Source organism: Chroicocephalus ridibundus, chromosome 3, assembly GCF_963924245.1.
Source record: "Chroicocephalus ridibundus chromosome 3, bChrRid1.1, whole genome shotgun sequence".
In the NCBI taxonomy this organism is placed as follows: Eukaryota; Metazoa; Chordata; class Aves; order Charadriiformes; family Laridae; genus Chroicocephalus; species Chroicocephalus ridibundus.
Window position 1 is genome coordinate 10097032 of NC_086286.1, and position 21300 is coordinate 10118331.

The 21300-nt window shown below is 54.3% G+C and overlaps 1 protein-coding gene and 1 long non-coding RNA gene across 4 annotated transcripts in view; one reads left to right on the forward strand and one right to left on the reverse strand.

Annotated features, from left to right (window-relative positions):
* LOC134512515 (uncharacterized) overlaps nt 1–17474 on the reverse strand; it is a 26080-nt gene extending 8606 nt beyond the window's left edge. For 2 of the 3 annotated variants that reach the window (XR_010070145.1, XR_010070143.1), the window contains exons 1-3: nt 16555–17474; nt 15707–15845; nt 15451–15491 (exon numbers count right to left, since the gene is read on the reverse strand). This is a non-coding gene — a long non-coding RNA (uncharacterized LOC134512515). The other variant, XR_010070144.1, reaches the window with a different exon arrangement.
* Nucleotides 13105–17661, forward strand: LOC134512511 (uncharacterized). The gene is made up of 4 exons (XM_063327920.1): nt 13105–15321; nt 15387–15522; nt 17268–17338; nt 17467–17661. The coding sequence occupies exons 1-4, from the start codon at nt 14758–14760 to the stop codon at nt 17659–17661; spliced, it is 966 nt and encodes a 321-aa protein (XP_063183990.1). The 5' UTR covers nt 13105–14757.
* The last annotated feature ends 3639 nt before the right edge of the window (nt 17662–21300 follow it).

Consider the following 21300-nt stretch of genomic DNA (forward strand, 5'->3'; position numbering starts at 1 on the left):
ATCAGGTACCGCCCAGCGCACAGGGATGTGCTGATGAATCACTAACTCGTTTCACAGGACCCAGCGTATGTAGCATTTTTACTGCAATTTCCCTGGCTTACTTGTGTTTTGCACTGATGAATTTTGGACAGGGTAATTGCCACTTTACTTGTGCAATACTGCTGTAAATAATTGCAGATCTTTTTTTTTTTTTTTTAAGATGCAATCTTTTATGTTCTTAATATGAGTTTTATATGAATAAAAACTTTCAACTATTTGTTATGAATGCTGTTTTCTTTGGGGGCTCGATGATCAACTGAGGAAGGGCTGGGGAGGGGATGTTTGCTGCTTTATCACCCTTCCTCCCTGTTTTATCACCCGTTCTCCCCTGGGTCCAGGATGCGGGGGTGTATCCCGCGTTTCCCTCTGCTCCAAGGTGCTCTGAAGTTCCCAGGATGCTAAACTGCATCTGTTCAGTGAAACAAACTGGTTTATAAAATGTTGTCTTGAGTGTTTCCAAATCCAAATGCAGCGTTTCTGCCACCCCGGCTGGGCCTGGTTTGGGTTTTGGTTGCCTTTGGGGTTTTTGTTTTTGTTTGGTTTTTTTTTTCCCCCCATTTATGGAGCTCTGCAGACATGGACTGCATCAATGGGCTCAAAACCAACTGCTGGGCCCCTTCCTGCTCCATCAGGGCACTCCCTGTCCCCAGTCACTTCTCATAGGTATTGCACCAAGGTTGGGGCAAGAGGGGGGTTTATTTTATTATTTGTGTATTAACTTATTATTTTTCACTTTAATCATTCTATGTTATTCTTTTGTATTTCGTTATTTTAAAGTTGAATCAAAACCGGCTCCTAAAAACTGACCTCCCACCTTCCTTCTGCCTTGACTCTCCATCCCATTTCTGCACCCCTTCTGCCGGCCGCGTGCCTGGGGGAGGAGGGAGGGGATGCTTCCAGCCCTGCCTACCCCTCCACTTCTCTTGCTTTTATTTCCCTGTAGGTAATAGGTGTAGGTAATTTAGGTTCCTAAATTAAGTGGGGGGGGGGTGGGGGTGGCAGGAAGGAGCCTGGGCTTGAGCCGGGCCAGCTAGGGCACGCAGGGATGGCTTGCGTCGCTCCCCTTGGACCAGGGAAGACCCCGATAAGTTGTTTTGAAGGCAAGTAAGAGGATCAATACGGTTGTCACAGGTGGAAGGAGAGCGTTGTGTGCCAAAAATGGGGCAGCAGGGGGAAGGCGGGACCTGCAGAAACATCCTATATTTTATGAGATGCTGAGCGCCTGCATCCCTGGGCTGATGCTGCTTTCCCCCCTCCTTGCCTGGCATCCCAATTAATTTCCATTTCAAAGGTCTGCGGTGATGCCGCAGACACAAAGCGAGCTGTTAAGCAATGGTTGCCGGGTCCGTGTTTGATTTTTATTATTTATTTTTTTTTTCCCTTTTGCTCAAAGGTGACCAGCCCACCCTGTGCACCAGGCGCAGGGCAGGGGGATATTTTTAGCCGCTTTCTTCCGAAATATCAGCTGGGCGGCTGGGGTTTGGGTTGCATGACGCAACACAGTGGGACTGTGCGTCAGCTGGAAAGGCTGAAAGGCAGGAAGAATTTGGGGGGGAAAAGCAGACTGAGAAGTCCCCAGGAAGCCGCAGCCTGGGCCGGGTGCCACTGTGCCGATCGCTCCTTGCACCCACCAGCTGAAATGTATTGAAAAACAAACCCAAAAGTCCTACTTGACAAACAACTTAAAAAAAAAAAAAATTCTGGATATTTTTTTTGTTCTTGTGTGTGTTTCAAATTACAGAAGTTCCTGAAAGGGAAGTTTATTGGTTTCAGGTGCTATTTTGGGGGCTTCTTTAACTCAAAAAAAAAAAAAGGCTTTATTGCCCAGACGAGGCTCTGGCATCTGCCGGCCCTGCTCTGCCCGTGGCATTTTGGTCCCATCGGCATTTGGGAGCCCACTGGCCCATGCAGGCAAGTTGTCACACACTGTGCTCTCCATTTATCTTTGCCGTGACTCATGTTGGAAGGAGCTCATCATCTGCCTGAACTCGGTGACCTTGGCAAGACAACAGGGAAGAGAAACACTGCCCCGCTGGCAACGTGCAGTGGTGCAGAATGCTGGTGGGATCTCTGGGCACATGCTTGGCCATCTCCGGGTCTAGGTTGGCCATGGCCAAGCCAAAGGTGGGCATGGCCCAGGTTGGCCATGCCCAAGATCACAGGTGGGCATGGTCCAGGTTGGCATCCATGGCTAAGAGCAAAGGTAGTCATGGCCCAGGTTGGTCGTGGCCAAGATGAAGGTGGGCATGGCCCAGGTTGGCCATGGTGAGGTTCAGGTTGGCCATTGTCCAGGTTGGCCATGGATAAGTCCAAGGTGGTCATGGCTCAGGTCCACCAAAGACACATCATCTGGGTCCTCCTCCTTTCTTTCTGTGGTCTTAAATTTTTGCTTTAGTAACTAATTAAAACCACGTGTGATTTTTGTTTTAAGGATGACAAACTTCCTTTATGCCTTGAAAAAGAAAAATAAAAATCGGCTCACGGAAAAAGCCACCCAAAGGTCTCACTGACACAGAGCCTGCATCCATTGGAAGGAAGCCTTCCTGCGCTCGCCCCCTCGCTCATGACTGCCTTGTGCACGCACTGTTGAGGGCACAGAAGACCTCAGCCCAGCCAGACCAGCTCCAAGCCAACCCAGGATGTTCTCACATCCCTTAATCCCTGCCTATCTTGGGAATGACGAGCAACCAAAGCCAACGATGAGATCTGTGGTTGGGTGCTAACATTGTCTGTTGCAATTGCTGGGGGGCAGTCGGGGCCGGCGGGTGGGGGCACACAAGCCAAAGCACCCATCAGATGTGGGCTGAACATTTCAGCTTTAGCAGAGCCGAACAGCCGACAGCTGCCACACCATGGCCATCCAGTGCCACAGGAGCGCCAACGCCATGCTGCCAGGCGCTCGCTCTCTCTATATATATTTTATTTTTTTTTTTCCAATGACTCGCATCTGACCTTTCAAACACCTGTTCAGCCTTAAACAGCTAAAAATACCCACCGAGCTTTGCATCTGATTTTCATATTGCAACAAAGCTCACTGTTTCCAGCGTGTTTTCTCGTGTTTCTGGCAGGTTCTAGGATGGTCAACCTCTCCTCTGGTCAAACTCAGCATAGACGGGCATGAGAGATGGCTGGCTGCAGGCAGGGTTGCGCGGTCTGCCCCGGCGCATGGCCAGAGAGGTCCTTAGAAGCAATAAGGGGGAATTATGGATGCTATAATGGGGCTGGGCATATTATTTATATGGTGTACGACAATCCCAAGGATGGTAGGACCAAGGGGACCTTCCCACTGCCCTCTCGGAGGCCTCTGCAATGTCCCTACAAGCCACTACCACTACCCAGCCTCCGCTGCCCTTCCTGAGCATCCCAAACCTATTCTGGGTCATTTCTTGGGGAATTTGAAAATTAAGACCTACAGCGTTTAAGCTGTCATATAAAAGCAAGGCTCTCGGGTTCTTCCTGCTGGGGACACCACTGTACCTACAAAGGCTTGTCCTGTGGAGCCAAGAAGACCTCAGATGTTGCAGCAACGTCTTGCTTGGTGTTGCATGGCTCGTTGGGGCCGGGGCTGGGTGAGGGCAGGGACCCTCGTGGGGATACAGGGCCTTTTCTTCCCTGATTTGATGAATTTCTCCTCGCTGGCCGTTTGACAGGCTCGTCCATTAATTTTCCCGGGAGGGCATGTGGGAAGCCTTCGCTTCCTGGCCTGGTGAGGCTGCTGCTAATTAAAACACGCTTCATCTCTGCACGATTATGGATGTTGCGCGCCCAGTGAAAAATTTTTTTGACAAAGACATAATTATCTTGGATATTAATTAGGAGAAATAAAGTTGGAAGATGGCACGATAGCCCTTCCCTAAGCGGGCGAACGTGCACAGCAGCAAACCGCATCTTCCCTGAGCATCCTCTCCGCTGCCCGGGCTGGCAGGCAGCTCCAGCACTAATTGGCTCTAATTGGCATCTCTGTAACAGCGCGGGCTGGAGGATGGCATGCAAGGAAAGATGGGAAGAGCTGAGGAGCAAGGGCAAAGGAAAAGGGCAGTGAGAGCCACAGCTCTGCCTCACCGCAGCCCAGCCCGTCCCCGTGCCACCGCCGCGACTCATGGGATGGCTGCAGGTGGCCCCATATTAAAAAAAAAATATAGGATTTTCTGATTTTTTTTTAGTGTTTTTTTTTTTTTTTCCTGAAACACACAAATAAACCCCCTGACTGTCGGAGGAGGACACATGGGGGTGCTGGGTCCCCCCCTTCCCCCCTCCCAGACCTCGGCGTGTGCTGATGGCGCAGCATCCCAGCGCCCATCCCTCCCAGGGCCGGCAGCGGCAGCAGAGCCCTCCCGTCAGCCAGGGAGGGGGGAACAGCCACGAGCACCTGACATTAAACATTCAAATTACTTATTGGCAGAAATAGGTTTAAAAATAGGTTTTTTTTATGATAAACAAACTAACCTCATACAGGAAGTGAGCTGCAAATACTAAAAACTAGTATGTTGTAAGAGAGCTGGTAACAGAGCTGCCCCGCAGAACCAAAAAAAACAACAACAAAAAAAAGAAGCAGTCAGGGCTTTTTAAATATTTTCTTGGGGTTTTTTTTGTGTTTTTCTTTTTTTTTTCATGTTTTCCCTCCCGGCATGGGGAACAGGGCAGAATTGTGGGGAAGAAAGGCAGGAGGACCCTGTGCTGCTGGGGGATGAGGTGATTTCTTCTCTCCTCGTGGCCCCTAAATTAAAGGTAAAGCCCGGCGACGCGCAACCAGATTCACGATGTGAACCCCAGGTTTTAGCACGCCTGGACTTCAAAAAGCGTTTACTTCTGCTGCTGAAAAGGTTAAGCAGTTTTCCTACCGAAACCCCAAGTGTGGGCTGTGAAAGAACATGTTAATGAAGAAAATTTCCCCAGGGCTGCTCTTTTATTATCACCAAAGCCATCGAGTTTCAGTTTGAGTTATTTGTATTTATTTATAAAAACAAAGATTAAATAAGTAGAACAAAAACAAAAACCTCATCCTAATTTCTGAGCTAAGCCTGATTTATTCAAACAAAGAATTCCCCACACACACCACCACCACCACCCCCCCCGCCCCAGGCAGGTAGCTGAAGGCTGTTTTCCCCTTCGCTTTGAGAACCAAAAAGAAAAAAAAAAAAAAACACCAAAAAAACCCCCAACGCTGAGTTACCGGTGTGCTGCATGTGAAATATATTTCAGGTTTAAAAAAAAAAAAAAAAACAACAAAAAAAACCCAAAACAAAACCCAAACCAGCCCTCGTTGGCTGCAAAAATGAAGATTTCAAAGTCACCGGGGGGGTGGGGGGGAGGCTGGGGGCCGACGGTGCAGCCGGCCGGGGCAGGTGCCCCCAGGAGGTGCCGGCAGCGCGGCCCCCAGCCCGGCCACCGGCTTCAGCCATGGTTTGGGGAAGGAGCATCTGATTGAAGAGAGAAAAAAGAAAAAAAGGCATTTCTCTTTTCATGTGTTTTCCCATCCATCGCGAAAGAACTGGTTAAAAAACACATAAAAAAAGGCGCCCTTCAGTGGTCTTGTAGCCTTTAACGTGTTGTTTTTCTACATATTTTATGTTGTTGGCTTTTGTTATCAGCCTCATCTGCAATTTGTGGCCAATTCTGTCATGCTTTAGGCAGACATCTTGTTCCCAAAACTGTTTGCAACCTTTCAGCGACGGTACAGCCTCGAATACAGGCAGAGAAAAGCCACAGCGCAACGAGAAAAAGGGCAGATTTAACCCCAAAATGATCATTTGGCCAAATTGTTGTTCCAAAGGCAGGGACGAGCCCCAAGGCACTGACAGGCGGCGCTGAGCCAGCCCCAGCCCACCCTTCTGCCCTGCCCGAGCATCCTCGCTTTAATTTGAATTATTTGCATTTTCCCATCCCAGGAGAAGCCAAATCCATCCCTACGTAACCCGTCGGATTTTATTTTTTTTTTCCCCCCATCCCGAACAGCGTTTTCCGCCGTATTTTCCCAGCTGTGGGCACGAAGCCGTCCCGGCCATCCCGGCTGAGCCCTCCTTTTCTAAGCACGGCGTGAATTAAATCAGTTGAGCTGTTATTCACCACCGAAAACGAACGCAGCCAATCTAGCACCTATTTGATATTAATAGCGAAACCAAAAAAGCAAATTAATACCGCAGGATGAAGGCATTTTAAAAAAATAAAATGAAAGTCATTCAAGTGCCCGATGGACTCAGAGAGCAAAGCTGGAGCGTGGGAGCCGATTTCGGCCACCGCCAGCCCACGTGGACCAAGGTGGCTGAAATGTGGCGGTTTTGGGGGAGTAGTTAAACTGAAAGGAAAGGCTCGCGGCCGTGCCCCCCCCCTCCACCCCAGGTTTGGCAGGGTTTATGGCCGGGGCAGCGCGATGCTCTCCCGGCAGCCCGGAGAGGGAAGTGATGCGCTGCATCCCCGGCGAACCCCCGGCTTTGAAATAACCAATTTTGGGGTTTTTCAAAGAATTAGCACGCCCGGCGGGGCAGCCCGGCTGGGGGAGGAATGAGACATTGTGAAACCCAGCTCCTTTTCCTGAGGCTGCCGCTGCCGTCAGCGCCGGAGCCCAAGCCCTGCCCGAAAAAAAGCTTAAACGGTTTCCCAAAGCAGAGGCGCCGAAGGGGAACTCGCCCCTCGCCGGGAGCTGGCCACAATTTTGGCCTCCCCAAAGCGGGGCACGATTGCCGGCTGCCCCCCCAGGAAGGGCTGCCTTCCCTTGCCGGACCACCGCAGCCCCGAGCCTCCCGTTCCCCCGGGATGCTTGGGGAGGGGGGGTCCCCTCGCCCCACTTCCCCCCCTCCAAATTTACCCCCTATTTACGCCAGACACAAATAACATCGTATTTTTTCGGCCAGAATATATAGCTATAGATATAGATATATTTTAAAGTCAATCTCTCAGGGCTCTCCCAATGCTCTCTCCACTTCCTGTGACAAAACAAAAACACGCTTCGTTTGAAACTTATCCTTCCTCTATTAAGCACCGAGAAATAATGACCAAAGGCACCCAAAAAAAACCCCCCCACACTGCACCCCACTCATGCTCTGCAGCCGCTGCCCCCTTCCCACACCTTCACCCTCCGGGCAGAGGAGGGACCCGGGCACACCGGGCTGAAACAGCATCACCCAGGCGAAGAATAGAACCACTTATCAAAATATTTAATTCAAAATCTCGCCCGCGGAGGGGCTGGATCTCGAGCCGAAGGTGAATTTCCACTTCGCTATTTTCGTCCCGCTGATGTTCAAGTCAAACGCTCCCCCTCTCCACGTCATCATTTTAAAACCGGAGTCAAAAAAGCAGCTAAAATAGGTAGGGTTCGGTAAATTCATATTTTGACTCATCCATTTCTCTTCGGCACGATTAAACACCCCGTCGGTCGCAGTAATATTTGCCACTCGGCGAAGGGGAGCACAAACCCCACTTGCAAGATTGAGAAAAAAAAAAAAAAATCATTTTAGTTTGACTCATGTGGAAAGAGTGAAACACAGAGAGTGCCCTGAAATTGGGCTACGCACCAGGCTTTTACTACACCATTTACCACAAGGGAAGAAACCAGAATATTGGACAATTTCAGCCACTAATTCAAGAGCATTTCGAGGCGGCCATGGGCTGCAGGCTCCCCCTCGGCAAACACACCCGGTTTTGCTGCTGTTTGAGCATCCTTTTGGGCAGACGGATGAAAGAAGACGGGGTTGGGGGGGGGAAAAGACCCAAATTTGTGGTTGAGCTGATTTTGCTCCATCATAATTTTGCCAAACGATGCTCAGTCTGGTCGGCGGGGATCGCCTCCTACCTCGGCGAGAGAGGGGTTTTACCCGAAGCCGATAAAATGGTAACAGCTGGCTTGAAAACGAAACCCACCTGGAAAATCATAGGGGGACTTTCAGGCGGGTTTGGCAATTTGCCTCGCTGAGAATTAATCTGAAAAAAATAAATAATTAATAAACGAGCCCCAGGAGGAATTTTGGAGGCTGGTCGCCACGATGTGCTGGGTGAAACCTAAGCCTGGATAGCATAAAATGGGGTTTTTCTCTGCCCCGGCCCCCAGCAAGGAGGGCTCCCGAGGGAAATCCCGACCCCGCTCCAGCAGGATGGTCGGGCGGGAGCACCGATTCCCTTCCGTGCTGCATCCCGCCTGGATGCTCCCGGTATCCCCAGCTCATCCCCCGGCTCAGCCTCTCACCACCGCCTGAGCCGTGCGATGCCAATCTTTTCATCAAAGCTCGCTGAAAACAAAACTGAGAAACAGCCTTGTGGTTTGACAAGAATGTATTTACATAAAAATATATATTTTAAAAAAAAACCTTTGGGGATGGTGAGAGAAGGCGCTCGCCGTGTTTGTGAGGTCCCTGACATTTAAGCGAGGCTTGCCGAGCGTGGCGGCCTCACGTGTTACCCACGCCGAACCCCACATGGGAGCCAAAGCTCCTCCTCGGGCCCGGCTTAAATTTAGAAAGGCTTTTTATTATCTCCCCATCACTTCCCTCAGCCCTTGCCAGACGGGACAAACAGGGGCCATTCAGGAGGAGCAAGGAATTAAAGCCCAGGCATGCATAAGATAAGGCAGCTGCATCCATTTCTTTGCATTCCGGCCCAAAAAGCCGGGCACAGCCGAAGAAAAAAAAAACAACCCCCCAAAAACAGCCCAAAAGTCGTGTTTTTGGCAGCTCCCCTGCTGCCAGCCAGCCACGGTGCTTTCCTCGTTTGCTTCGGCACCGCGACGGTACGCATCAAACCCAAGCGCGCTTGCATTTAGCCGCATGGCTTGCCTTCGCTTGCAAGGCTCGGATTTGTTGGCACTGTTGTGTTTCTTCGCCGCGCTTGTATTTAGTCGCCACGCTTCTATTTGTTTGCGACGTCTGCATTCCTTTGCAAGCTTTGTGCTTGTTTGTGACGCGTGTTATTTGCTGGCAAGCCCCGAATTCTTTGCTTTCCAAAAATTAATTAATTAATTAATTAAATAAATAAATAAAAAATAGGGCGAGAAGGTGTTGCCCGCCCCCGGCGAGGCAACCGGAGGGACACACCAGCCAGGGCCACTGCCCGTGCTGTGCCTGCTGGCCCTCGAGTGGCGGGGAGCCGCTGGCAAGCGCCCTGCCCTGGCTGTACGGACCGGTGGTTTCTTTCAGCACGCCTATTCCCTCTTTTCTGAGTCATTCTGAGATCGCTCGACATCTCTAGCTCGCAGGCAGCGAAAATACGCTTTTAGTGCGCAATTTGGCAGAGTGAGTCGGTCCCGCGTAGCGGCACGTGCCGGGCGCGCCTCGCCGTCTGCCGGCGCGGGCTCCCCGCCAAGCAGGCGCTTGGGGCTCCCCGCGTCCCGGCAAACGCCTGACGTAGGGCGGCGAGCGCCGGCGAGCCCTCAGGAACGGCACCGAGCGCAAGGAAACACAAAGTCGGCTTTGAAACCCTCCCATCGAGCAACACCTCTGAGGGCCTCACGCGCCAAAAACCCTCGAGACGTGCGGCCACAGCATCCCTCCCACACCCCCGGCATCCCTCCCGCACCCTGTCCCCGTGCGGGGACGTGCTCCCCATCCCAGAGGGCTCGCGGACTGCCCCGGTGAGAGCTTTTGGGAAAGGGTGACAACGCTCCCGGGAGACGCCAGGCCCAGGCCCTTTGTGGGCCGGGGAGGGGGGTGGTGGAGGACCCCGGCGCTGCTAGCCCTGCCGAGACCTCTGGCCTCGGTGGGCACAGCTGTCGGCAATGCCCAGCGGTGACTTGGCTCTGGTGGGCGTTTGGGATGCCGAGCCCAGGGAAACCGGCCAAAAACACTCATTTCAGGCAAGGCTATGCAAATAAATGGTGTATCAGGCTAAACCCTCCCACTTGGGGTCAAACCACAGCCCATTATAGAGCATCGCCACCCCGGGGCCCTGCTCCCAAAACCCCGGTGCCTTCCCCGTCTCGTAGCCCAAAGGGGAGCAGGGCGATCCCCAGCGCAGGGGCTGCCTTCAGACCTAAGGAGAGCTGGCGGGAAGGGCCCGGAAAGTTCAACCTCCCCAAAAAAACCCCAGTGCCCACGCTGGGCTGGAGCCCTCCCTCGCTTCAGCTCCCATGAAAAAGCATTTGCTCAGCACTTCTGCTGCACCGGTTTCGCTGCTGGAAGCTACAAATCACGTCTGTCAGGTGGGGAACGGGGCTCACTGGCCTCTTCCCACCCATTTTTTTTTTTTTTTTTATTATTATTATCGCAGGAGAACATCCTCGCCAGCAGGAAAAACCTCGCAGCAAGCCGCCCAAACCCTCTGCCTCAAGCAGGTGCCGAGCCTTCAGCCTCCTGCTTCACCCCTGAGCCGTGCCGCCACCGCCTTTCCCGGCGGAGCATCGCTTCGGCGCGTAACGCCGAGCACAGCCCACGCGGGCCGAGCAAACGCCGGCCCGTGTTTCCATTGCCACAGCTCCCGTCCCCGCAAAACCCAGCGGGGCCGGTGACCCCTTCAGCACCTGCACTTAATAAAGGGCTTTTATTCAGGGCATCGAGAGAGACACCAACCCCCCCCCACCCCCAGCCCAGGCAGCCCCAGAGGGATGCAGTGGCAAGAGAGGGGCGTATATTTTGGGATCCCAGCTGGGCGTTTGGACCCAAGGAGCCCTGAGCCACTCGGCTACCAAAAAAGCTCAAGCATAGAAAATATTTACGCGTAGGAAGGAGGAACGACGGGTGGCAGCTACCTCGAAAGCATCCACTTGGCCTCACCAGGGTGCCAAGCGAGCCGGCGACACCCCCCTCCTCCCCCCCTTCCCTCTCTCGCAGGTCTTCGAAAAAAGCGCGGGGGCTCGAGAAAGATCGGTACCAGAAACCAGCGCGTCTCCATCATGACCCGCAGGAGGCCGGCGGGGACAGCACCGTCCCCGCGAGCCCCAAACCTCCTTCCCTTGCCCGCACCCCCCGAAACCCCCAACCACGCAGCCACGTCAAAGCCTTGGGGCGCTGCGGGCACGCCAGGATCGGGGCGGGGGTAAGAGCGAAACCAGTGCGAAGCTCTGAATGGGATGGCCCTGGGGGTGGGATGGGGGCACTGGCCCTCCCGGTTCCTATTTTAATAGCCACAGTGGTGAAGCTGAGGGTCAACCCGGGCTGGGGCCGAGCCGCCACGGCTCTGTCCTGCCGCCGCTAAGGGGGCAAATTAACGAAACCGCTGAAAAACGCTATGAAAAAAATATCAAAGATGTTGAAGGTGTTGCCGAGATTAAAAATATTTTTTTAAACCCTGAGAAACGGTCGAAAACGTTTAAAAAAGATTTTTTTTTTTCCCCAGTCTTGAAAAGCACCTTAAAAAAAAAATTAAATAAATATTTGGAAAGCCTTTTAAATGTTGAAAACGGGGAGGGGGGGGAAATAGGGAGGATATTGAGGCTACCGGGGCGGGCCGGAGGAGCCGCTGGTGCGCGGGGGAGCGGGCGGGGAGGCGCGGAGCCGGCGCGGAGCCTCCCCCCCGGCCCTGCGCCCCCGCGGGCCCCGCATTTCCTTCTAACCAACCCCCCCTGCAGCCCTCGGCGGGAACTGCCCCGCGCAGAAAGTGCTGGAAGACGGGTTGGTTTTTTGGTTTTGGGTTGGTTTTTTGTTTTTTTTTTTTTTTTTTTTCACAAAAACAGACCCCCAAACCCCACCGAATAAAGGCAAAGCGGCTTCCCCCCCTCCCTCCAGCCCCCCTCCCCTTTTTTTCCCTGTTGTCAAAATATTTTTTTTTCCGTTAGCAAAATATTTATTTTTTTCCCCCTGTTGTCAAAATATTTTTTTTTCTGTCATCAAAAAATAATTTATTTTTTTTTTTTTTTTACCTTAAAACCCCAGCTGGCTTAATTTATACATCTATTTATCAGGACACGCGCTACCTTTGCCCATGAAAAACGCCCAATTGTCTGAATTAACGACTGGATTTGGAGCGGAGGTTGCCACACAAGCCAGGACTGACGGAGCGCGACTTTAAACGGGAATAACTGAAACTTTCTCACGTCTAAGCTGCTGCCGCACTTTTTTTTTTCTTTTTTTTTCTTTTTTTTTTTTTTTCCCCCGAGCGCGCCAGCGCGCTGCCCAAAGCCCCTCATTTCGAGACTTTTATTGGGAGAAAACGGAGTGGCTGTGTGTCATCAAAACTAATGGGGGAAAGAAAAGGAAAAAAAAAAAAAGAAAATTAAAATCCGACAGTCTGGTGATAAGTGAGGTGAACCAGGAAAATGCATCCGAAGAAGATTCTTTGCATTCCCGTATCATTTTAAAATGTATGTTATCAGAAAATAACGTGTGTTAGAAGACGCTTATCAGAAAATGAAGGGAATAACCCGGCAGGGGTTATAACACCACCAGTAAACAACATATAAATATATTAATTATATAAACAACACCGTTTCAAACAGGTTTCACAGCCTCTGTAAATTCCTAAAAGAGCCATAAATCACCCGCGGGGGAAAAAAAAACAGATTCAATGGTCTGAGTTCCTCTGTCTTTCCCCATTTCAGGATTACGGAGCGCGGTGGGCGCAGGACCCATCTCTGGCTCACCGGAGGACGAGCAGCCGGGGCCGGACGGGCTTTGCCGAATCGTATACATCGCGTGCCTTGTTTTATTTTATGAGTGATAACGAAAGTAAGAAAAGTGCTTTGGGGGTTTTGCAAAGTTCTGCCACTGACATGCTTTGGGAATGACTTGCTGTGACGCTTTGGGAATTCCTTTCCATTTGGGGGGAGCGCCGCAGCACAGCCAGCGTGGGAAAGTGCACTCATCTCCCCTGCCTAAACCTGCCAGCAGCAAAAAACAAAACAAAACAAAAAACCCAGCGTATTTTGTACTTCGCTTTACCAGGAATCTCTGAAAACCCCCACCCCTGCTCAAGAACAACAATTTCTCCTGTTGCTGAAGACGAAGCGTGCTTGAGCAGTTCGGTTTTTCCTGGGACCCACGCTTTTACACAAGCCGCCGCGCCTTGGATGTCCCGATTTTTCTAGCGACCGAATTCTTGATGCAAACAAGAGGGGACGCCAGCTGCCCACCACCGGCCGCAGGGACTGGCCTTCCTGCAGGTGTGAATTTTGTTACACCTGGAAATGAGTGCTTTGCGTAGGAACGAAATGATCGCTGCCCCTGAGATGGCAGACCATCAAATCTGTCACGTGCGCGGTTGGTAAATGTGAGTTTTTTGAAAATACGGCATAAAATACTATTACGAAGGTAGGGGAAATTTTCTCCATGGGTAGAAAAAAAAAATATATATTTAGGGATTTCTCAAAGCAGCGCAACAGTCAGAGGAAAGACCTGCTTGTCTGTGCGTGCAGTTGAGGAGCCCAGCAAGTACCGGGAGGGGCGCCTTCATGCCGGGTTTTTTGTCCCAAACGGCAAATCTTTTTTAAAAACCGTAACCCTCTAAAATCTGCAAGGCCCCAAACTTCTGGAAAGCTGCACACTGTGCCCTTTCCCAGCCGGAGCCTTCCCGGGAAGCCCAGCCCGGCTGGGGGAGAGCGGGTGGGTGGGCGGCGGGGCCGCAGCCACCCACCTCCCCACCTGGCCACCTCCTGCCTACCGGCTGGCTTGCGGGCAGGGGCGCAGGCAGCACGTTGGCGGGGGCCAGGCTGGAAGGCTGCTTTGCCGCTCAGAGAGAAATCCCCACCTACGGAGAGCATGGGTTTCAGTTTCGAGGCGTGACAAACGGCGTGGTACGAGCTCTTTCCTCCGCCGCCACCGCCGCCGCCGTCGTTGTCGTGCTGTGGGGCTGCAGGGGAGGGGACGGGTGGGCAGCTGCCATCTCGGGGGGGTGCATGGTGGAACGCACCAGGGATGGGACTGTGACACGCGTGCGGCGGCGCGGGCGGGAGGTTTCCAGCCGAAATCGGCTCCCTGCATCCCTTCACAGCTCCCGGCAACGCCATCTGGCACGGCGAGCCAAAGTGATGCTGATGCCTTTACTCATGGTTTCCAATCCCAAACGAGAGGGGAGCAGGGCGAGCTGTCACCCGGCACTGGGAATGGCAATATAAACCCAGTCGTAGAAAATACGGACTTGGCATCCCTGGAGGTATCCAGACCAGGGCTGGATACGGCCCCGAGCCCCTCAGGTCTGCTTGGAGCGGGCAGGGAGGCAGTCGCGGCCGGGGCTACCCACGTCTTCATCTCAAGACTCGATACCCTGCCTGGGTTTAATCCTTTGCCTCATCTCAGTTCTTCAAACCCATTTCCCTGTAAGTTCTCACGAAGGAACAGTTCCTGTTTCTCCGCCTCGGCCGCGACCACGCTTTTTTCTGCCCAGCCCCAGGCACAGCCCTCATCCCACAGCTCCGCCAGGAGCCTTCGCTACAGCCCCACGGGAAAACCAGGGATTTAAAAGATACTCAGCTTTGCTCTAATTCAGAGCTTGCCAGTGTTTTTGGTGTTTTTTTTTGTTTTGTTTTGTTTTTTTTAAATCTCCGTGAGCTGAAATTCCATGGGGATGTTGGGTTTGGAAACCCGTCCCCCACCAACCTGCACCCAGCCCCAGGGCTGCGGCGTGACTCCGGCGATGGAGACCCCTGCCGGAGCCGTACCGCCCCCCTCCCGCTGCCACCCCTGCAAGCCGGACACATCGCTTTAGTCTTTAGTCCCGCAGACACCATTAACCCCTTTTGTCAGCACAACGCAACTGCGCGCTCAAGCTTAAAAGTGGGTTTTGTGGTTGATGTAAGGATGCTGTGATTAACATGCGCCTGGGTTCAAAAAAAAATCATTTTTCTTCCTCTGCCATGCAGGCATGGGGACACCCAGGCGCTTCCCCAGAGAAAACCGGGGCTGCCCTAAAGGCCACAGGGACAGGCAGCCCCACTTGCATCCACGCGGGTGCCTTCAGCCCCCGGGGCTGCCTCTCTGCAGGAGGATGAGGAGAGGGCGGCAGAGGCGAAAGCTGATGCCCGGGCGAGACGCTGCATCCCTGCGTGGCCCCAGGCGGCACAAGCAGCATCACCAGCACCACCAGCACCAGCACCAGCATCACCACCAGCAGCAGAGGGGGAAGAGTTATCCCAGGAGCGCTGCTCTCCCCTCTCCTTCAGCAGCCGCGCTCGCTGCTGATTCATTTTTGGCCGGTGAGCCCACGCGAGGCGCAGCACCTCCCGCCACTCCGTGGGGTTTTGCCTTTCTTCTTTTTCGTCAAACGGGCGCCAAGTTACCAAAAAAACCCTCGTCACGTGGCTGCGATACGGCAGCCCCGCTTTCATTTACTGGAACTGCACAGCCTCGAAAAAACACAAGTTTCCAGCAGCCCGGACGAGCCACTGATGCTCTTAGAGGGCCCCCCCAGGCACCCAGGGCTTTGAAGGTAAGGAGCTGCTGTGCGGGTGCTTTCCCCGTCCGGGCGGTCCTCCTCAGCTCAGTGCCTTGCAGGGTGCGCTGGGTACCCCAAACCACCGTCCCAAAGCCGTGCCGCCCATCCCGTGGAGACACTCACCCGAACCGTGGCTGCTTCCCCGCATCCTCCAGAGCCAGCGTCTGCGATGGGGAGAGAAAACATCAGAGCTGGGTATGTTTTCATGGGAACGGGTTAAAAAAAAAAAACAAAACCCCAAAGTGCTGGCTGCAGGGGCGCAAATGTCACTTATTTCCCACCATTAAGGGATGCCCAAGATAATTAGGAGGGGAAAAAGAACCCGGACCCCGCCTCGGTCCCTTCTCCAAGCAGGACAGCCGTGCTCCTGCTGACTCACCTGCTGTTGCCTCCTCCAGTGACACCGGACGGCCTGGCAGGGTCTGCTGCCCTGCAGAAAAATAGGCTTTTTTTCATTTAGGCTGCTTGAAAAAAACCTCTTCTGCTTCTTGCGTTTCAGCAAAGGGGCAGGGAATCACCTATGGAGGAACGAGACCTTCATGAGTGGTAAGGGGAATACTGGATGCAGGAGCAGAGCCGGACCCCGCGCGTGGAGGTTTCGCCCTGTTGCCTCCAAGTTTCCACAGGCGTGGTTTTGTGCCACAGGGTGGAAATCGGCCGGAGTTTCGTGCCAGCTTGGATGCCAGCGGTGTGTGCCTAGGGCAGGATGCTCAACCACGGGGGCTTTGCCCCAGGGATTCATCCCTGCGCTTCCCCCGCTTCCCCTTTCACAGGCATGTAGTGACAAGGGTTTAATATCAGCTTCTCTGGGGAAAGCTCACAGCCCAAACCTGCACGGTTTCTGCTTGGATGGCGTTAATGCTTAAATATTAAGCATTAATGGAAATAATGGGGGGAATGTCAGGGAAACAGAGGAAAGCTAGGCTTTAGCATCCTTCCCCGGGCTGCGAGAGCGGTCCACACATGTGAAGGACAGCGCATGTCCTCAGGGCAGGTAAAAATTCCATCAGCCAGGGCAAATTGTAGCCCATCAAGTGCAGAGTCTCCGCTTTACCCTGCTGTCCGGGTACCAGCATCCCCTCTCGGCGCAGAGCCCCCCACTTCCCAGGCGCAGGCGTATCCTCCCGTAGCAAACCCCACGCACAGCAGTTTCCGACGCCAGCACCGAGAGCTGCGCGCGGACCCCCTGTACCTCTCGGACCATAACAAATCTGTCTGACGTCCTACCTGGCTTCTCCTCGCTGCAGCTCCCAGCCCGGGATGTGCCGATGGGTTTATACGGCCCCCCCATCACCCCCCCGCTGAGATGTGGGGAAGGGAGAGTTTCCCACGGCCGATGGCTGCTCCTGCTTCCCCCGAAGCAGTTGGCTGCACCCATTGGGAAAGGCTCAGGGGTTTTTCCCATCGGAAAGGGCCTTTGCTGGGAAAAGTCTCATTTCCCAGGGCTTTCAGCCAAACCCACGGGGACCATGGCAGCAGCAGGGGGCTGGGGAGGGGATGACATACAGGCACCAAAATCCACTATCCCAGGGGGTGGTGGGAGGCTCTGCCGAGTGGCCCCCAACCCTCCAGGCTTTTAGCCAGGTGATGCATCCCCAAACTTTTGGGCTCCTGGTTGCTCTTCCAGCCTGTCCGCTGGGAAGCACTCTGCTTTTTCCCCTACTTCCATCAGCCGGGCTAAAAAAAGCCGTGACCTCCCTGCAGACCTCATGGGAAAGGCTGTTGGCTGCCACCCGGGTGATGGAAACCATCCGTGTTCCCCCGGGAACAGCTCCGGCAAACAACCGTCCGAGTTGCTCACCCCACTCCAAGCCCTTTCCCCCGCCGCTAAGGGACCCTTTCCCTCTCTCCCGCTGTGGGGGGGGGGAGGAGGCGGCTGGCACCCTGCTCGTGTCCCACCCCCTGCTTTTTCACACAATTTCTGTTTTTCGCGATTTCAGCGTGGCCAGCAGCGCGGTTCTTATGTGTGTCAAGAAAACGAACCAACCCGAAAAAGGCGGCTTACCGGCAGGTTTGTGCTCCCTGATTCAGCTGGAGTTCAGAGATGAGTCAGGCAGCAGTGAACAGCCCCAGAAGGGAATAAAACGAGGGCTGCTTTCATCAGCCTTTCGCAAATTCATGCTATTTTAAAAAAAACAGGTTTGTGACACTGGAGTGGCTGCGGCGGCGGCTTGGATCTGGTGGGATTTGGCGACCCCGGGTGCCCTTGTGGTTGTGGCTCCCCATCAGCGCCCCGGCCTCGCTGAGGCTCTGCCCGAGCATCCCAGGGACCATCCACGAAGTCGGTCCCTCCACACCTCCAGCCAGTGCTCCCCGGCATCCCCAACACTCTAGCGGTGGCTTTAACCCTTCCAGCGCCACCACTGCCAGCTCCTAACCTCAGGTTCGCCACGGTCGCCTCAGTGACAACCCGTGCGGCCGCAGCGCCGGGCAGAACTGGCTGCTCAACCATCCCTTGTTGAGGACAGCCGGGCCGCAGACGGTGCTCTGGCTTATCTGATGAGCGTGATCGCCCACAGGCCAGGGAAAAAACACCAAAACACCAGCACCCTTCGTGTTCTCATCTGTGGCTTTCACCGATTTCTCATACGAGAAGCAAAAGTCACCCGCACCGAGATGTCGGCAGCCACCCTTGCGGTGGCAGCCCGTAAGAGAGGCCGGCTGCGGTGATGACGCTTTTTCTAACATGTAAAGGGAAAACCAAGGGTTAATGATATATTTCTGCGCATCGCCCCGTGTGGCTTTTTGAACTGCTCCATCCCTGCAGAACCCTCAGGCTCTTTCACGACCCATTACTGAGTCTCGTGCCGTTTAGAGGTGAATTCCTCTCCGCTAAAGCGTGGCTCCTGCGCACTGCCAGCTCCTGCTCTCCCTTTCGACTTTTCCCTGGGGCAGCAGAAAGGGAAGCGGGGCGAGGGACCGGCGCACGATCCCTCCTCCCTAATTATTTCAGTATGCGGCCGCAGGAGCCTGGCGCTGGAAGCGGCGTGTCGTTCCGTGGCCAACTTGGCTGGGACTCGAGGGATCGCAAGCCCCTGGGTGAACCCGGGAGGTGTGGAGGTCTGGAGGCATTGGAGCCCAGCGGCAGCTACCCGGCAGCAGCATCAACCGCTCGCAGTGCCATGCTCCCTAATGCTTGGATATTGCCCCAAAAAGCAAGGGGATGGGCGATCCTCTCGATCCAGCGCTCCCGCCTCGGGGACGATGCTGGACCTCGCCCCAGCAGAGCACGAGCCGGTGGGAAATGCCCTCCCTGGAGGGACAGCAGAAGAAACGACCCTATGAGCATCCCACAGGCAGGAGGAGGAGGAGGAGGAAGAGGGCTGGCATGCGCGCATGTGGTTGGAAAACACTCGTCCTGCTCCCCCCCCCCCCCCCCCACCCCCCCCCAAAATATTGCAACAAAAATGGAAAATGTGCTGGCAGTGATTAGCAGCTCCCTGGAAAAAGCTGGTTTGCTGGCCCGGCTTCAAAATCCAGTTTGCCAGAAACCCCCGGGCTTCTCCAACATGCGACTGCGAGTTTTATGGAAAGCCAGAGTTTTCTGCAGAAAGGGGGTTGTGGGCTTTTTTTTTCTTTTTTTTTTTTTTGGTGAATTTTTGTCATTGTCAAAAATCCAATTTTCCTTCTAAAAAGAAAATAAGAAGCTGGGCCCAGGGCAGCACAGGGAACAGGGCGGGGGGGACCACTGGATTCGCAGAGCGTCAGCCCTCACAGCGCCACGGGACGGCGATGGAAGAAAAAAACAGGTAGGGAAGAAAATTTGCAAAAAAAAAAAAGAGGAAAATAAACCTGGAAATGCTGCCCTGGCTTCATTTTTCTGCCAAACCCTGCTGCCAGGGAGCACGGGGTAAAGACGCCTTTGAGGAAGCAGCAGCGGCAAGAGGTTTGGGTTCGTCTTTTGTTTTGGCACTGGTGGCGTGTGTGTTCTTGGAGCACAAAGCCCTGCGGAGAAATCCTTTGCAGTTGGATTTTCATGGTGGGACCAAGCACCCAGCCATGCCCCGGGGGATGCTTGGTCCCTGCTGCTGCTGTCGCCGCTGCACCCCGGGGAGATGTGGGTCCCATGGGACCACACAGCACCACCCGTGGGGTTCAGCTGCACAAATCAGTACAGGCAAAAATAATCACCCCCCGGAGACATCCCAGCAGCCGGCCGGGATGGCCGGGATCCCGTGGGATGACCGATTTTGCTGGGCATGCCGGCACCTGCCTTCCCGCAGAGCAAAAAAACAACTTGCTAAGTCACAGCAAAACCATGAAAGCAAAACCACAGAGCCCCAAAGCGCCTCTGAGTCACTCCCCCGGCCGCCGCCACGGCCCCACAGCCCTCCAAAACTCGCCGCCACCTGCAGCCGGCCCCCAAGCCGCTGAGCCATGCCGGCATGGCACGGCACCCCACGGATCAGACTGCCATATGGGTGCTGGCAGCAGCTTGCAGGTGGCAAAGCCCCTCTGCCTGAGCAGGCAGGGGCACAGGCAGCAATTGCCATCTCACGGACAGAGGAGCTTACGGCAAAGAGGAGCGACAGCGACCATTCCCGCCGGCTCAGCAGCCTCTGCTGAGCCAAAACCAACCCAGCAGCCCCTGCTCGCCGGCACCGCTTCGCAGCCAAAACACTTCCTTCCCCTCTTTCCTGTAAAATCGCCCGTATGTTTTATTATTATTATTTTAAAATTGTGAAAAATACTCATTTGAAATGTGAATGGAGATGAAACATTCACAGAAAGTGCTACTGGGATTAGTCACCAGTTGTAACATCTCTATTTACATGAGTCACGGAGGTTGGCCGCACAGCTCTTAAATTAAATCCCCGCCGGGTTTTCAGGTTTTGGGCTGTCCTCGGGAGACCTTTCGGTAACTTTTCTCCGGTTCTGAGCAGAGCTGGTAGCTGCCTTCCAGCACGCGTGCTTACCGAAACACCGGCAGTAGCTGCAAGGGTTTTGCCGTGCCATCGCATGGCAGCCAGGGCTGGGAGGCGATGCTCGGCGGGCGGGATTTGCCCCTGCTAACCAAGTTATTTCCCCGTTTGTGCCAAAGATGGGAAGAGTGAGAGAGGCAGCAGGCGCTGGGGACGGTGATGGACGGGTGGGATACAGCCGGGTGACGGCGGGGGCCAAGCCGGTGGCACCGGGCCCCGGCGGTGATGCCGACAGAGGTCACTGTTGCCAAAAAACTGCGTGCCCCAGCCGAAAAAGGGAACTCGGCGGGTAGAAGGCGGCGATGGGGCAGGCCCAGTTTTGAAGAGGTGCCGCGCTCCAGCAGCCACGAGGCCACCGAGCTGGGGACCTCCGGGGCAGTGGCAAAGGGCCAGGGCAACGCACGGGGCGACGGAGCTGGCATGGTGGTCTGCGGGATGGCCTGGAGAAGCCGTGCTCTCCCCCACAGCCACACTGGGGACTATACCAAGGGTACCAACCGAGTGAGATTAAAAGAAAAAAAAATATCAACGAGGAAAGGAAACAGCCTCTGCGTGGAGCTGGAAAGGGAAGAACAGCCTCTGCGTGGAGCTGGAGGGGGAACGCGCTGCCGTGGGCCGCCTCTGAGGTTGAAAGCTGAGCGAGGGAAGGGGGACCCTGGGCTTCCACAGGCATCCCTCAGGCTGCTAAACTCCTCACAGAGTCACTCGGTTCCAGGACGGCCATAGGGAAAGATGAGCAGACCTCAAGGAAGCGTGGTTTGGGATGCACTGGATGGATGCGTTTGCTTTCCATGGCAAAAAATGGCAGGTCCTGCGTGGCAGGACCCCGGGAGGTGCAGGAGGACACTTGTCTGCTGCCTCTCCTCGCCCAAAGCCCAAGGGAGGGCATGCAAACAGCTTGTGAACACACAGCATAAAAATAAAACCCCAGAAAGGTGACTAAGCACTCTGGGTACCGAGGCATGACGCCAGAGGAGCCCAGCCTCCATCCCCAGCTGCGCCAGGCTCGCGCCGGGAGCTGCCGCCTGCGGTTATCGGGGCCACAGGACCC

Excerpts from the sequence above, each read along its gene's own strand:
- LOC134512511 (XM_063327920.1), top strand. The coding sequence starts at position 14,758 with ATGGGGACACCCAGGCGCTTCCCCAGAGAAAACCGGGGCTGCCCTAAA. Across the intron at positions 15,322-15,386 it reads AGGCACCCAGGGCTTTGAAG|GGTGCGCTGGGTACCCCAAA; the intron begins GTAAGGAGCTGC and ends AGTGCCTTGCAG. Across the intron at positions 15,523-17,267 it reads AGAGAAAACATCAGAGCTGG|CGTGGCCAGCAGCGCGGTTC; the intron begins GTATGTTTTCAT and ends TCGCGATTTCAG.